The sequence below is a fragment of the Schistocerca serialis genome, chromosome 12 (genome assembly GCF_023864345.2).
Source record: "Schistocerca serialis cubense isolate TAMUIC-IGC-003099 chromosome 12, iqSchSeri2.2, whole genome shotgun sequence".
Classification (NCBI taxonomy): domain Eukaryota; kingdom Metazoa; phylum Arthropoda; class Insecta; order Orthoptera; family Acrididae; genus Schistocerca; species Schistocerca serialis.
This window is the reverse complement of record NC_064649.1, coordinates 81,879,654-81,898,026: the sequence shown is the minus strand read 5'-3', so window position 1 is coordinate 81,898,026 and position 18,373 is coordinate 81,879,654. Positions and strand designations below refer to the sequence as shown.

The 18,373-nt window shown below is 45.9% G+C and overlaps 1 protein-coding gene across 1 annotated transcript in view; it reads right to left on the bottom strand.

Moving 5' to 3' along the window:
* Window positions 1-18,373, bottom strand: part of LOC126427951 (proline-rich protein 2-like) — a 40,465-nt gene that overhangs the window by 1,216 nt on the left and 20,876 nt on the right. The window contains exon 2 of the mRNA XM_050089840.1: window positions 8-306. Coding sequence (XP_049945797.1) covers window positions 8-306 — 299 coding nt within the window. The remainder of the gene's footprint in view (window positions 1-7; window positions 307-18,373) is intronic.

The window sequence follows — 18,373 nt, the reverse complement described above, 5'->3', positions numbered from 1 at the left end:
GGCGGACGGCGAAGCTCCCTGTTTGGAGGTAGCTGGGGGCCCGGCCGGCGGACGGCCAAGCCCGCTGTTTGGAGGTAGCTGGGGGCCCGGCCGGCGGACGGCGAAGCCCGCTGTTTGGAGGTAGCTGGGGGCCCAGCTGGTGGACGGAAGCCCGCTGTTTGGAGGTAGCTGGGGGCCCAGCTGGCAGACGGTGAAGCCCGCTGTTTGGAGGTAGCTGGGGGCCCGGCCGGCGGACGGCCAAGCCCGCTGTTTGGAGGTAGCTGGGGGCCCGGCCGGCGGACGGCCAAGCCCGCTGTTTGGAGGTAGCTGGGGGCCCGGCCAGTGAGACAAGCAAGCGCAGCAAACCCTGCACACTGCCCACGCACAGTGGTTGGCTACTTGATTTGGGGTGAGGCAGGAACGTACCTACAGCTTTTGCATGGGGGGGGGGGGGGAGGGTGGTCCAACACCACCATTTAGGAAGGTAAACCTGTCTTCGCCCACCACTTAAAAAGGTTTTGCTGTGAACGCCAATAAAAGTCAATCAAGCAGAAATTGAAAAACCCACAAATACCTTAGCATGCATATTACATACAGGTAAAACTGTAGAGAAACACTAATTTTAATAAAATATACGTATTGTAGCTGTTGAGGTATTTATTTATGAAAAAGCAACTAATTGTAAGCTGACACTGGAATTAATTATATATTTTTAAGAGGGGTTTACATCTCACCAAACAAAGTTGAATTCCGCTACATTTTTAACAATTTCAGAATTCCGCCGGTACGCCACGAAGGCCAAAACACTTCAATACGTGTAGCGGAATTCCGCTGCGGTTGGCAAGACTGCACTCACTTCCGTTGCACACATAGTGAGGGTGGGGGGGTAGACACCCCGCCGCAGGAAACAGCTATTTTTTGCACCCTCATTCTTTATGGCTTGTCACAATGTCAACCAAGCGCAGTGCGCGACTATTTTGTGGTACGGGGTTTCAAAAGCGGGTATTATTCTAATTTTGGCGTTTTTTTGTGTAAACTAAGGAAGGAGCGGTCCGGACCCCCTCCTTATATACGTCCGTCGGGTGAGGGGTCCAAACAGTGAGATCATCGGCCCCATCGAATTAGGGAAGGATGGGGAAAGAAGTCGGCTGTGCCCTTTCAAAGGAACCATCCCGGCATGTGCCTGAAGTGATTTAGGGAAATCAGGGAATCTGGACGCGGGTTTGAACAGTTGTCGTTTCGAATGCGAGTCCAGTGTGCTACATCTCCACATCTACATCCATACTCCGCAAGCCACCTGACGGTGTGTGGCGGAGGGCACCTTGAGTACCTCTGTCGGTTCTCCCTCCTATTCCAGTCTCGTATTGTTCGTGGAAAGAAAGATTGTCGGTATGCTTCTGTGTGGGCTCTAATCTCTCTAATTTTATCCTCAGGGTCTCTTCGCGAGATATGTGTAGGAAGGAGCAATATACCGCTTGACTCCTCGGTGAAGGTATGTTCTCGAAAAGTTCAACAAAAGCCCGTACCAAGCTACTGAGCGTCTCTCCTGCAGAGTCTTCCACTGGAGTTTATCTATCATCTCTGTAACGCTTTCGCGATTACTAAATGATCCTGTAACGGAGCACGCTACTCTCCATTGAATTTTCTCTTCTATCAACCCTATCTGGTACGGATCCCACACTGCTGAGCAGTATTCAAGCAGTGGGCAAACAAGCGTACAGTAACCTACTTCCTTTGTTTTCGGATTGCATTTCCTTAGGATTCTTCCAATGAATCTCAGTCTGGCATCTGCTTTACCAGTGGTTAATTTTATATGGTCATTCCATTTTAGATCACTCCTAATGCCTACTCCCAGACAGATTATGGAATTAATTGCTTCCAGTTGCTGACCTGCTATATTGTAGCTAAATTATAAAGGATCTTTCTTTCTATGTATTAGCAGCACATTACACTTATCTACATTGAAATTCAATTGCCATTCCCTGAACCAAGCGTCAATTGGCTGCAGATCCTGCTGCATTTCAGTACAATTTTCCATTGTTACAACCTCTCCATATATCACAGCATCATCCGCAAAAAGCCTCAGTGAACTTCCGATGTTATCCACAAGGTCATTTATGTATATTGTGAACAGCAACGGTCCCACGACACTCCCCTGCGGCACACCTGAAATCACTCTTGCTTCGGAGCCACTGCTCCACCTCGCCCGGACGTACAGTGCTTAATTCATTAAATTTTAGATGCCACCTATTCAACCATACAATACCCCTCCCTAGCATACCAGGTGTAGAAGTATGAAACCGGAATTTCCCTCCAGAAACCACTAACCGTCAGTATAGGGCCCTTGTGACCACGTCTGCAGCGCCATCCGCTCCCTGTAACGGCTGACGACGAATGTCAACTCACAGTACCTCAAGTTACTTAGATCGGTATCTGTTTGAAACCGCCAGCGGCGGTGGCCGTGCGGTCCTAGGCGCTTCAGTCCGGAACCGCGTGACTGCTACGGTCGCAGGTTCGAATCCTGCCTCGGGCATGGATGTGTATGATGTCCTTAGGTTAGTTAGGTTTAAGTAGTTCTACGTTCTAGGGGACTGATGACCTAAGATGTTAAGTCCCATAGTGCTCAGAGACATTTGAAACATTTGTTTCAAATCCGTAAACATGACGAGTTTTGCGCCTACGAACTATGATTTGCGGACAGCATTGGTTTTCTGTTACACTACTGGCCATTAAAACTGCTACACCAAGAAGAAATGCAGATGATAAATGGGTATTCATTGGACAAATATATTATACTAGAACTGATATGTGATTACATTTTCACGCAAATTGGGTGCATAGATCCTGAGAAATCAGTACCCACAACAACCACCTCTGGCCGCAATAACGGCCTTGATATGCCTGGGCATTGAGTCAAACAGAGCTTGGATGGCGTGTACAGGTACAGCTGCCCATGCAGCTTCAACACGATACCACAGTTCATCAAGAGTAGTTACTGGCGTATTGTGACGAGTCAGTTGCTCGGCCACCATTGACCAGACGTTTTCAATTGGTGAGAGATCTGGAGAATGTCCTGGCCATTGCAGCAGTCGAACATTTCCTGTATCCAGAAAGGCCCGGACAGGACCTGCAACATGCGGTCGTGCATTATCCTGCTGAAATGTAGGGTTTCGCAGGGATCGAGTAAGGGTAGTGCCACGGGTCGTAACACATCTGAAATGTAACGTCCACTGTTCAAGGTGCCGTCAATGCGAACAAGAGGTGACCAAGACGTGTAAACAATGGCACCCCAAACCATCATCCCGGGTGATACGCCAATATGGCGATGACGAATACACGCTTCCAATGTGCGTTCACCGCAATGTCGCGTAACAGGGATGCTATCATCATGATGCTGTAAACAGAACCTGGATTCATCCGAAAAAATGACGTTCTGCCATTCGTGCACCCAGGTTCGTCGTTGAGTACACCATCGCAGGCACTCCTGTCTGTCATGCAGCGTCAAGCGTAACCGCAGCCACGGTCTCCGAGCTGATAGTCCATGCTGCTGCAAACGTCGTCGAACTGTTCGTGCAGATGGATGCTGTCTTGCAAACGTCGCCATCTGCTGACTCAGGGATCGAGACGTGGCTGCACGATCCGTTACAGCCGTGCGGATAAGATGCCTGTCATCTCGACTGCTAGTGGTACGAGGCCGTTGGGATCTAGCACGGCGTTCTGTATTACCCTCCTGAATCCACCGATTCCATACTCTGCTAACAGTCATTGGATCTCGACCAACGCGAGCAGCAATGTCGCGATACGATAAACCGCAATCGCGATAGGCTACAATCCGACCTTTATCAAAGTCGGAAACGTGATGGTACGCATTTCTCCTCCTTACACACAACAACGTTTCACCAGGTAATGCCGGTCAACTGCTGTTTGTCTATGAGAAATCGGTTGGAAACGTTCCTCATGTCAGCACGTTGTAGGTGTCGCCACCGGCGCCAACCTTGTGTGAATGCTCTGAAAAGCTAATCACTTGCATATCACAGCATCTTCTTCCTGTCGGTTAAATTTCGCGTCTGTAGTACGCCATCTTCGTGGTGTGGCAATTTTAATGGCTAGTGGTGCATCATTTGAAGAAAACTGCTGCTAAATCGTATCAAATGCTTGTCGAAGCTTTCGGCGAACATGCTCTTGGGAAAACACAGTGTTTCGAGTGGTTCAAAAAATTTAAAATTGATGATTTCGACGCGAGAAACGGAGAGCGTGGGAAACCATCGAAAAAATTCGAAGACAATATTTCAAGGCCCTATTGTATGAAGATGATACTCAAATGGCTACAGTCCAGTTCTTATTGAGCAAATCTTGCACAGGAAACAAAAAAAGAAAATTATACCCCTCCTCTATGTCCCACTTGCTTCCCCATCCTCTGCCTGCAAGAAATGGTGTGCACTTCTATCTCTAGGTATCACAGATTGTAGCCAAAGCACTGAAAGCCTGCAAGTACAGGCTTTCCTAGTATGTTAATAACACGACAGCCCAGTGTATTGTCAATAGCTAAGTTAAGTTCCATTATTAGCCAACAGTGGGATATACAAAATCACGTGTTCTGATAGGTTTTACATCGGTCAGTCAGGCAGACACATAGCAGCTTGGCTGGCTGAACATGAACGCAGCTGGAGGTTGCAGAATTCTGACTCCGCATTTGCTAAGCATGTACTGAGTGAGTGTCACAACTAAAAGCCAGCGTCCCATGTCCTTCACTCAGCAAACAAAGGCCATAAACTCAACCTGCTGCAAGCCCTAGAAATTAACGAAGGTCTAGCTCACAGTCCAAATCTAATCCTAAATGAGCAGACACTACTCAACACTTACCCTCTCCTAAACTTCATATAATCATCTCTGTTGTTCATTACTTCCCACACTACCTGTTCCTACATATTCCCATTTTCCTGTATTCATTGAGTTCTTTTGTTTTATTGAAGTTGTCTATGTATTCCATGTAGACTGTAGTTTCAATTGTTAAGGCTTTTAACTGGTCCTTGTATTGGGTTGGGGTTGGGTTGTTTATGGGGAAGAGTCCAAACAGCGAGTTCATCGGTCGCATCGGATTATGGAAGGAAGTCGGCCGTGCCCTTTCTAAGGAACCTTCCCGGCATTTGCCTGGAGCGATTTAGGGAAATCACGGAAAACCTAAATCAGGATGGCCGGACGCGGGACTGAACCGTCGTCCTCCCGAATGTGAGTCCAGTGTGCTAGGTACTTGTATTATTGTCCATGTTTAACACCTCTTGTAGTTGTCTCATCAAATATTGTATATATTTTACTTGGTTTATTTATTTAATGCAAACTATTACATAGCCACAGTTTATATTGTTAATGTTAAAATGCAGTCCCACCACACTCTCAAAGATTGCATTATGTTCCCTTCTACTCCTCCATTTTCCTGCATTTATTTGTTTTTGTTTGTCTTACTGATATTGCTTAAGTTCCTTCAATATTCTTTAGTTACACTGATAATTGTTTCTTTTATTGGTTTGTGTACCACTCTCCATGTTTTATACCTCCTGATGTAGCCTTGTCAAGCACTAATTTTATTTTATTAGTTTTATTTATTAACAGAAACTGTTATGTAGGCATGCTGTTCCTATTTTGTGTTAAACTTTTTCCTGTCTACTCCACTTTTATTTATTTACTGTTCAATTTTTTACTTTTTCTTTGTGTTGCCACTACACTGTCAAAGATGTTACTGTATGTTTCAGCTTCAGTCTAGCCGTGTTACTTCTCTTGCAATGTTGTTTGCAAACATTGTTGTAACTTTTTTGCTGACAATACGCAGTAAATGTCTGAAGATGGCCTTAACGGTTAACGCAGTAAAAGTAATACTGTAGAACAAAAGCAAACTGGTGCTTTTCATTTAAGATACTGAAACTCAATAGGAACTAACGGAACAATTAAATGTGACGCAGAAAGCCGTTTCTCTTCGGTTGAAACCTATGGGAAAGGTGCAGGAAGTAGTAAAATGGATTCCGCTTGAAGTGAATAAAAGACAGCAAGCAAATCGAAAGACCACTTGTGAAATAATATTCTTCTCGGGTGCGCAGCCGTATCATAACGTCACCTTGACACAGTATTTCAGCGGTCCAACTGGCCGCCATCTTCAGGTGAGAGTGCTGGTACACTATCTCGCCGGAACTGACTTCTCAGCGCAAAAGGCGGTCCCTATACAGGGTGGTCCATTGATAGTGACCGGGCCAAATATCTCACGAAATAAGCTTCAAACGAAAAAACTACAAAGAACGAAACTCGTCTAGCTTGAAGGGGGCAACCAGATGGCGCTATGGTTCACTCTAGATGGCGCTGTCATAGGTCAAACGGATATCAACTGCGTTTTTTCTAAATAGGAAACCCCCATTTTTATTACATATTCGTGTAGTACGTAAAGAAATATGAATGTTTTAGTTGGACCACTTTTTTCGCTTTGTGATAGATGGCGCTGTAATAGTCACAAACATATGGCTCACAATTTTACACGAACAGTTGGTAACAGGTAGGTTTTTTAAATTAAAATACAGAACGTAGGCACGTTTGAGCATTTTATTTCGGTTGTTCCAATGTAAACTTGTCATTTCTGAGAACACATGCTGTTACAGCGTTATTACCTGTAAATACAACATTATTGCAAAAATGCTCAAAATGATGTCCGACAACCTCAATGCATTTTGCAATACGTGTAAAGACATTCCTCTCAACAGCGAATAGTTCGCCTTCCGCAATGTTCACACATGCATTGACAATGTGATGACGCATGTTGTCAGGCGTTGTCGGTGGATCACGATAGCAAATATCCTTCAACTTTCCCAACACAAAGAAATCCAGCAGATCCTGTGAACGTGCGGGCCAGTCCACCTGTCGTGAAATATGATATTCAATACCGCTTCAACCGCACGCGAGCTATGTGCCGGACATCCATCATGTTGGAAGTACATCGCCATTCTGTCATGCAGTGAAACATCTTGTAGTAACTTCGGTAGAACATTACGTAGGAAATCAGCATACACAGCACCATTTAGATTGCCATCGGCAAAATGGGAGCCAATTTTCCATCCTCCCATAATGCCGCACCATACATTAACCCGCCAAGGTCGCTGATGTTCCACTTGTCGCAGCCATCGTGGATTTTCCGTTGCCGGTTTACGCTACCGCTGTTGGTGAATGACGGACGCTTCGTCGCTAAATAGAACGCGCGCAAAAAATGTGTCACCGTCCCGAAATTTCTCTTGTGCCCAGTGGCAGAACTGTACACGACGTTCAAAGTCGTCGCCATGCAATTCCTGGTGCATAGAAATATGGTACGGGCCCAAGCGATGTTGATGTAGCATTCTCAACACTGACGTTTTTGAGATTCCCGATTCTCGCGCAATTTGTCTGCTACTGATGGGCGGATTAGCGGCGACAGCAGCTAAAACACCCACTTGGGCATCATCATTTGTAGCAGATCGTGGTTGACGTTACACATGTGGCTGAACACTTCCTGTTTCCTTTAATAACGTAACTATCCGGCGAACTGTCCGGACACTTGGGATGATGTCTTCCAGGATATCGAGCAGCATACATAGCACACGCCCGTTGGGCATTTTGATCACAACAGCCATACATCAACACGATATCGACCTTTTCCGCAATTGGTAAAAGGTCCATTTTAACACGAGTAATGTATCACGGAGCAAATACCGTCCGCACTGGCGGAATGTTACATGATACCACGTACGTTTGTGACAATTACAGCACCATCTATCGCAAAGCGAAAAAAGTGGTCCAACTAAAACATTCATATTTCTTTACGTACTACACGAATATGTAATAAAAAATGGGGTTTCCTATTTAGAAAAAACGCAGTTGATATCCGTTTGACCTATGGCAGCGCCATCTCGCGGGCCAACCATGGCGCTAGCTGGTTGCCCCCTTCAAGCTAGACGTGTTTCGTTCTTTGTAGTTTTTTCGTTTGAAGCTTATTTCGTGAGATATTTGGCCCGGTCACTATCAATGGACCACCCTGTATAGGGGCCGCCTTTTGCGCTGAGAAGTCAGTTCCGGCGAGATCGTGTACAAGCACTCTCACCTGAAGATGGCGGCCAGTTGGACCACGGAAATGTTGTGTCAAGGTGACGTTATGATACGGCTGCACACCCGCGAAGAATGTTATCAATTATTACGCCGGGAAAGCCTTCGTAACCACACTTGTGAAATGCTGCTCGCCGAAAACAGAAGAAAGTCTTTTCTCCACCGAATAGTGACAGGTGATGAAAGATGGATATACAGGGTATTTGAAAAAGAACTCCTTAATTTTAAGTATAAATTTAATGGGGAACTTAATGAAAAATTACATCAGTGACTACATATCATGAAAGAGAATTCCTTCAAGTTTTGTTAATGTTAGTAGACGTCAACTTGGGATCCATTTGATGCACAAGTCGAGACGATGTTCCACTTCTCGCCACGTATTCACCAATATTTCAGGTATAACTGTGCCAACCGCCGCGACGGGATGTTTTTGATCTTTTGACTGTACACAACATTTTTTTTGCGGCCCCAAAAGAAAGGTCCAGTGGGGTTAAGTATGGGCTTTGTGGTGGCCAAGTTATTGGGCCAGCCCTGCTTATCCACCATCCTGGAAAGCGAGTATTAAGATCCGCACGCACATGGTTACGGTAATGAGATGGGGCGCCATCTTCTTGGAAAAACGCAAGCACCTTTTCCGCCTCAGTATCGACAATTTGGGGAATGACGTACTCTGTCATTACGTCACAGTAAACGTCCCTGTTTATTGGTTGTTCTACGAAAATGAAAGGACCAATCATTGACCCGCCAGGGAAGCCGAGGGCGCTAACGCGCTGCTTCGTGGACTCGGGTAGGCGCGCCGGCCCCGGATCGAATCCGCCCGGCGGATTAACGACGAGGGCCCGTGTGCCGGCCAGCCTGGATGTGGTTTTTAGGTGGTTTTCCACATCCCACTAGGGGAATACCGGGCTGGACCCCACGTCCCGCCTCGTCTACACGACTCGCAGACATCTGAACACGTTCACACTATTCCATCCATGGATTACAATAGATGCAGACAGCTGGGGTACACTAACTCAGTCTCAAGGGATACGGGGTGGCGGCAGGAAGGGCATCTGGCCGCCCCTTAAAATTAACCATGCCAATTCCGCACTTAACCCTGCCGACCCTGCGCACAATGCGGGATAAAGGCGGTAGCAAAAGAAGAGAAAGGACCAATCACACAATCTTCCATCAAACTGCACCAGACATTAACTTTGGGAGAGTCACGTTGAAGCTCTGCCTCCCCTCCCCCCAATTCTGCAGTTATGACGATCAACTGTTCCAATGACATGTTGCGGAGTACACACTGTAGCTGAGTTGCTCTGCACTCACGCCTGGACTGAACTGAGGGAACAGTGGAAAAAAACAGCACTGGTACCGTCTCAAGTCAAGCACACCTGCCAACTGCATGGGAGCTTAACTTCGAGAGTTGATGAATCAAACAACGCAAACTAGAATATGTCATAGAATGATATTTTCACTATGCAGCGGAGTGTGCGCTGATATGAAACTTCCTGGCAGGTTAAAACTGTCTGCCCGACCGAGACTCGAACTTGGGACCTTTGCCTTTCGCGGGCAAGTGCTCTACCAAGCTTCTGTAAAGTTTGGAAGGTAGGAGACGAGATACTGGCAGAAGTAAGGTTGTGAGGACCGGGCGTGAGTCGTGCTTCGGTAGCTCAAATTGGTAGAGCACTTGCCCGCGAAAGGCAAAGGTCCCGAGATCGAGTCTCGGTAGGGCACACAGTTTTAATCTGCCAGGAAGTTTTTTAGAATATGTCACTTCGTACAGATTCTAGGACACATTAAAACTAGGGAATTCTTTTTCAAACACACTGTATTTTGAGAATCCTTAGCGTCGTGAAATGATGAGTGGACCCAGGAAAACCATCGACATCCACTGCAAAACCAAATCGCTTTCTGTGTCTGGTGGGATCAGAAGGGTGTCATCTATTCTGAGCAGCTAAAACCTGGTGAAACCGTTAACACCGATCGCTACCAACAGCAAATGATCGATATAGATCATTACGTGAAAAACCACCGAAATACGGAAGAAGGTGCGGCGGCGCGGTTCCTTCCGTCCCTTTACGACGTAGCTGCAACTACCTGTGAACATTGTCTCAGCATATCATCAGTAGGGAGGCCCAGCGAAACCTACTGTACTTCGATGTGAACTAGGCTGCAATCACAGTCACTAAGCTACGTTTCGGGAGAAAGTTTTCACACGAAATGAAAGGTTGGAAATTTTGTCCTTAATTAATATACTCTGAAGCTTAGGTGAACAAGTATCACTGCCAAGCCAGTGCTAGTCTTAACACAGTCACTCACAATCCCTTTCACTCACGTTAGCAATATTATGGTGTTGCATTTCCCGAAAACGTAATAGCTACAACAATACGTATTGTTTTTGGTTGAGAATGCTCGCCGAATACTAAGTCTATCGGTACCTAATGCAATCACAGTTTTTAGCCACCGACCTGCTCAATACGCCATGCGGAATATATGTCTTTTCTCGTCACAAAATTCACTTCAAAATTCCGAAATTTCTACACACCCATCGGAATAATTATGCCGTCACTTTACAACACTTTTGATGTATGAAACACTGCTAGATCCGGCAACTTATCATTTCCGTCGGAACTACTACTACTACTACTACTACTACTACTACTACTACACACGTCCGAACTGTTCCATGGCTAGGCTCCGACTCCTCTCTAGAATACTCTAAGTCTTCTCTACAAGCAGAGAAAGGCGCGCGAAGAATATTGCTTTACAACTGGTCAGTTTACTCAACAGCCAATAGCCAAACAACATTATCCCGCGTCAGTCTGCGCTTTTGATCAATAGCCAATTGCAAAATAGTAAACCTAACGACTGCACTTTTTACCGACGTAATTATCTAATATGCTAAAGTTTTGTTTATGCATAAAGTTATTCACTATTATTATTTATACCGGAATTAACTTTCCCTTTACCATAAACTTACTTTACAATTCCATTCTACAAAAATCCCCTTTGTCCACACCCATACTTCCCACACTGAATCCCAGTACATAACTCGTTAAACAATTATCTTCATATTAACCTTAAACCACACTCACGTATCATTCATACTGCTAAAACATATAACGTTTTACCTACACAAAAAGACATAATAACACTTTATGATAATACTAGAATAGTTTATGAAAAACATTCTATTACTTTAGTGCACTCGAGTGGGCACAATCAAAACTAAATCACAGTTCCCTTATCCAATACTGTCCTCTACCGGCTGATACGCTACGCCTCAAAGGCAGCACAAAGCCATATTCCTCCATGATAAAGGCCCATTCCACACAGCAAAACCAGTAAGAGAAACATTCGAGTTAAATTCTCTCTCTCTCTCTCTCTCTTTCACACACACACACACACACACACACACACACACACACACACACACACACACACACACAAACTTGTACTCCTCTCAGCATTAAAGTCTGATGTTAGTTCCGCCTGACCTATCAGCCGACATCTGTAATAAGCTGCGGCCTCCTAACACCACAACGTCTCGAGGTGGCTTCTCACTCACCACAGCACTCCTCGAAAAGCTCGAGCCGAGCCTCCGGCCATCACACAGATCGCGCGCCTTCTCCATTCCACCCAAGGACCGCACGCTCACTGATATGATACGCACCGTATGTGTGTCTGACCAGCAGTCATTCCTCGCCCTGTGACGTGGCTATAGCATGGACGCTTTTACCTCGACAGTAGGTCAGTAGTCAATGTTCTGGCTGATCACAGAAGATGTAGAGAACGGGCAAGCCTGATGTGATGAGGCGTGGACGTACAAAACTTTGTCGTCCACTCGCTCACTACAGCAGCGCGCGAAAGCCGGCCAGCTTCGATGTTTCGGAGTCGCTGGTTCCCAGGCCCCGGGCCACAACTGTCTGCCAGTGACAAAGTTGTTCACGCCATTCGGTATCTCAACCTGCGACCCGTATCGCAGCTACAGTGATTTCCCATTCGTCTGCGCTCTTCTTACACAGGGTGAAAATTACACTACTTGCCAGTAAAACTGCTACACCAAGAAGAAATGCAGATGATAAACGGGTATTCACTGGACAAATACTAGAAGTGACATGTGATTACATTTTCACGCAATTTGAGTGCACAGATCTTGACAAATCAGTACCCACAACAACCACCTCTGGCCGTAATAACGGCCTTGATACGCCTCGGCATTGAGTCAAAGAGAGCTTGGATGGCGTGTACAGGTACAGCTGCCAATGCATCTCCAACACGATACCACAGTTCATCAAGAGTGGTGACTGGCGTATTGTAACGAGCCAGTTGCTCGGCCACCATTGACCAGACGTTTTCAATTGGTGAGAGATCTAGAGAATGTGCTGGTCAGGGCAGCAGTCGAACATTTTCTGTATCCACAAAGGCCCAAATGGGACCAACATGCGGTCGTGCATTATCCTGCTGAAATGTAGGGTTTCGCAGGGATCGAATGAAGGGTAGAGCCACGGGTCGTAACACATCTGAAATGTAACGTCCACTGTTTGAGGTGTTGTCAATGCGAACAAGAGGTGACCGAGACGTGTAACCAATGGCACCCCATACCATCACGTCGGGTGATAAGGCAGTATGGTGATGACGAATACACGCTTGTGCGTTCACCGCGATGTCGCCAAACACGGACGCGACCATCATGATGCTGTAAACAGAACCTGGATTCATCCAAAAAAGAATGACGTTTGGCCATTCGTGCGCCCAGATTCGTCGTTGAGTACACCATCGCAGGCGCTCCTGTCTGTGATGCAGCGTCAAGGGTAACCGCAGCCACGGTCTCCGAGCTGATCGTCCGTGCCGCTGCAAACGTCGTCGAACTGTTCGTGCAGATGGTTGTTGTCTTCCAAACGTCCCCATCTGTTCACTCGGGATCGAGACGTGGCTGCACGATCCGTTACAGCCACGCGGATAAGATGCCTGTCATCTCGACTGCTAGTGATACGAGGCCGTTGGGATCCAGCACGGCGTTCCGTATTACCCTCCTGAAGCCACCGATTCCATATTCTGCTAATAGTCATTGGATCTCGACCAACGCGAGTAGCAATGTCGCGATACGATAAACCGCAATCGCGATAGGCTACAATCCGACCTTTATCAAAGTCGGAAACGTGATGGTACGAAATTTTCCTCCTTACACGAGGTATCACAACAACGTTTCACCTGGCAACGCCGGTCAACTGCTGTTTGTGTATGAGAAATCGGTTGGAAACTTTCCTCATGTCAGCACGTTGTAGGTGTCGCCACCGGCGCCAACCTTGTGTGAATGCTCTGAAAAGCTAATAATTTGCGTATCACAGCATGTTCTTCCTGTCGGTTAAATTTCGCGTCTGTAGCACGTCATCTTCGTGGTGTAGCAATTTTAATGGCCAGTAATGTACTAAAGACGACAAAGTCTTGGAGTTGCATGGGACACCAAAACTAATATCTATCTCCGATATAATTTGCTGGGAGCATTATTTAATCCGCTACAGGCCGTATTGCCTCTTATACGCGGACGAGTAAAGAAATCCCCAGAGTTACCGGCTAAAAATGCGCTTTTACATGTGTGAAAATAAAGTTTTCCGTGACAAGTGACACTGTACACTACGTGATCAGAAGTATCTGGACAACTGGCTGAAAATGACTTACAAGTTCGTGGCGCCCTCCATCGGTAATGTTGGAATTCAATATGGTGTTGCCACACCATTAGCCTTGATGACAGTTTCCACTCTCGCAGCCATACGTTCAGGTGCTGGAAGGTTTCTTGGGAAAATGACAGCCCATTCTTCACGGAGTGCTGCACTGAGGAGAGATATCGATGTCGGTCGGTGAGGGCTGCAACGAAGTCGGCGTTCCAAAACATCCCAAAGGTGTTCTGTAAGACTCAGGTCAGGACTCTGTGCAGGGCAGTGCATTACAGGGATGTTATTGTCGTGTAACCACTCCGCCACAGGCCGTGCATTATGAACAGGAGCTCGATCGTGTTGTTAGATGCAATAGCCATACCCGAATTGCTCTTCAACAGTGGGAAGCAAGAAGGTGCTTAAAACATCAATGTAGGCCTGTGCTGCGATATTGCCACGCAAACCAACAAGAGGTGAAAGTCCCCTCCATGAAAAACACGACCACACCGGAACACCACCGCCTCCGAATTTTACTGTTGGCACTACACACACTGGCAGAATACGTTCACCAGGCATTCGCCATGCCCACACCCTGCCATCGGATCGCCACATTGTGTACCCTGATTCGTCACTCCACACAACGCTTTTCCACTGTTCAATCGTCCAAGTTTTACGCTCCTTACACCAAGCGAGGCTTCGTTTGGCGTTCACTGGCATGATGTGTGATCTATGAGCAGCCGCTCGACCATGAAACCCAAGTTTTCTTACCTCACGCCTAACCGCCATAGTACTTGGATCCTGATACAGTTTGGAATTCCTGTGTGATGGTCTGGATAGATGTCTGCCTATTACACATTACGACCCTCTTCAACTGTCGGCGGTCTCTGTCAGTCAACAGTCGACGTCGGCCTGTACGCTTTTGTGCTGTAAGTGTCCCTTCACGTTTCCACTTCACTATCACATCGGAATGAGTGGACCTAGGGAAGTTTAGGAGTGTGGAAATCTCGCGTACAGACGTATGACACAAGTGACACCCATTCACTTGACCACATTCGAAGTCCATGAGTTCCGCAGAGCACCCCATTCTGCTCTCTCACGATGCCTAATGTCTACTGAGGTCGCTGATATGGAGCAACTGGCAGTAGGTGCCAGCAAAATGCACCTAATATGAAAAACATATGTTTCTGGGGGCGTCCGGATTCTTTTAATCATATAGTGTATTTTCCCTCGGAGCTGTAAATCTTACAAATCCTTTGAATGGTAAAAGTTTTATACACTAGCGTAGAACTTGCCGCCACTTTGGGAAACGAAACCCACAAAACAAACGACAAGTTTTGGAACGATCTTTGATACGCGGCAACGTGTACACTGGATATTTTCGTGTATCGGAAGTATAAATACGAATTCCATCAAATACAGCACGGTAGCTTCCGAAGCACTGAACTCGAGACTGCGTGGCGCTATTTTCTGCCGTAGCTCACGTCACGTGACCTCGCGAGCCAATGACAGTAGATATTCAGAACATAGGACACGTGATGTAATTATTCAATAGTAATATCACTGTTAGATAGTGCGAACACACAAATAGGAAAAGTTAACGGTTTATACGAGGGTAATCCCAAAAGTAAGGTCTCCTATTTTCTTGTAAGTACGCAGACCTGTTTATTTCTACAAAGGTTTACATCAGTTTACAGCTTGAACATTTAGCTGTTTTTCGACATAATCACCATTTCTGTCGATGCATTTTTGTAGACGATGTGTCAGTTTTTGTATGCCCATGTCGTACCAGCTCGCCGCCATGCTGTTTGGAAAGTTATGAACCTCTTCTTTCACCTCGTCGGCGGAGCTGCATCGCTGGGACCACAATTAACTTTGATAGATACTGTGAGACTCTGAAAAAAACTCAAACGGGCAATTCACAACCGGAGAAGAGGAATGCAAGAGCAAGGGCGCACACATTCTACATGACAACGCTCGCCCACACATCGCTCGGCAAACCGTTGCTCTCCTGCAACAGTTTCAGTGGAACATAATCACCCACCCACTCTCTATAGTCCTGACTTGGCGCCCAGTGACTACCACCTGTTCCCTAGGTTAAAAGAACACTTGGCCGGAAAGCGATTCAGCTCCGACGACGAGGTGAAAGAAGAGGTTCATGAGTTTCTGAACAGCATGGCGGCGAGCTGGTATAACATGGGCATACAAAAACTGCCACAGCGTCTACAAAAATGCATCGACAGAAATGGTGATTAGATAAACAGCTAAATATTCAAGCTGTAAACTGATGTAAACTATTGTAGAAATTAACAGGTCATTGCACTTATAAAAAAAAATAGGAGACCTTACTTTTGGGATTACCCTTGTATTAATATACACACAGTACAGAAACAAGAAAAGCTAAGCTTTCACATATAATATTCGCCTTTTTTTAGTATCTCTTACCCTTCAAGATATATTAAACAGAAATGTGCCAGTAAAGTTTTAAATAAGGCTTAATTGGCTCCATGATTTAAGAAATTCATCGCGTATTCTCACACGTAACATAATTCATCTTGTGCAAAAAGGAAATTTACTTTGAAAGTAACGCAATATTTTTCCGTGACCTGTTAAAAATGTAAACAGTTATAACGTCACGCTCATCGAAAGCAGTTTGTTGTTATAAAATACAAAAATTCAAATGGCTCTGACCACTGTGTGACTTAACTTCTGAGGTCATCAGTCCCCTAGAACTTAGAGCTACTCAAACCTAACTAACCTAAGGACATCACACACATCCATGCCCGAGGCATGGCCGGCCGGTGTGGCCGAGCGGTTCTAGGCGCTAGAGTCTGGAACCGCGCGACCGCTACGGTCGCAGGTTCGAACCCTGCCTCGGGCATGGCTGTGTGTGATGTCCTTAGGTTAGTTAGGTTTAAGTAATTCTGTTCTAGGGGACTGATGACCTCAGATGTTAAGTCCCATAGTACTTAGAGCCATTTTTTTGGTTCCAGACTGTAGCGCCTAGAAGTGCTCGGCCACTTCGGCCGACTTATAAAATACAGTCGTCGTCCTAAAGCCTTTGATACATTTTGCTGTCGGCAGACGCTTTTGAGTGCACTGTGTTTTGTTGTTGTAAATGGCGCATTTCCTTTGCACCTAAAGTTTTATTTTGGTGTACTCTCTCGATTAATGTTTTCTTCTGCTGTATTATTCGGCTGAAGAGGGCTAATGTAAAATTCTTTGTTAGAGTAGCAGTTCTTACCAGCCAAAATTACGAAAATTTAACTGAAAACTAAAGCAATGAAAAATTCTCGGGACTCTAAAAAAATTCTCGGGACTCTAAAAAAATTCTCGGGACTCTAAAAAAATTCTCGGGACTCTAAAAAAATTCTCGGGACTCTAAAAAAATTCTCGGGACTCTAAAAAAATTCTCGGGACTCTAAAAAAATTCTCGGGACTCTAAAAAAATTCTCGGGACTCTAAAAAAATTCTCGGGACTTTAAAAAATTCTCGATTTTTCCCGGTTGTCGGGGAGCGTATACACCCTGTTTATATTGATCTGTTGTTGCACTTATTCTTATTGTACGGATAGAGGCTACACTTTTCACCTGTAATGGCTGTTTAACATTCACATTTAGTTGTACGTCTTGACCTAGCACACTACTTGTTTACTAAAGGTGGGATGCTCCTGGAGTGCGTACGATGATCTTGATTGTTTACTAAGGGAGCGATGCACTTTGAGTACGTACACTCATCATGGTTCGTGCTTACTACAAAGCGACGTCGTTCAACATCCACCATTCACGTGTCTGGGAGGAGATTAATCCACCTGCCACATTTACTCGCGCCCATGAAGTGCGCTTCTACGTGAATGTGAGGGCAACTGTTGGTGGCTGTTTAGTTGGGTCGTACCTCCTACCTAGGCCGTTAAATGGCAGGCATTATTACAATTTTTCCGCGAGAGCACTGCTAGAGTTGCTGCATGACATGCCACTAGCTACTAGACAGCGCATGTGGTTCCAGCATAGCCGTCACATTTGAGTCGTCCTTTGCAAAGATTCTCGAACCGACTGCTGCCAGAAAAGAGGATTGGCAGAGGTGGTCCTGCACCGAGGCCTAATCGATCACCTGATTTGACCCCTCCGGAATTTTTGTGTGGGGAGAGATGCGCAAGACTGTTTACAAAACCCCTGTCGAATCAGAAAAGGATATGTTTGCCCGGATAGCAGCTGCGGCAGGAGAAATTGAGGATACTCCGCTGTCTTTGACGTCTTAGACGCAACAGACTGGTTGGTGCCATTTTTGAAGTAACTGTATCGTATTAATGCAGTTGTCTCTTGGTACTAAAGAATTAAGAATTATTGTCTGCTGTAAGTAGACTTGATGTCTTTGTAAAATAGGGACTCCCAGGAGAGTGCACAGTGCATACGAGTTAAACGCCTTCCTGATACGTATCAACTGTATCAGTCCGAAAATTCAATGAACTAAGAGAATAATAAAAGAAATCACTCCATCTTCAGGCCACGAGTGGCCTACCGGGACCATCCGACCGCCGTGTCATCCTCATGTGGAGGATGCGGATAGGAGGGGCGTGGGGTCAGCACACCGCTCTCCCGGTCGTTATGATGGTATTCTTTGACCAAAGCCGCTACTATTCGGTC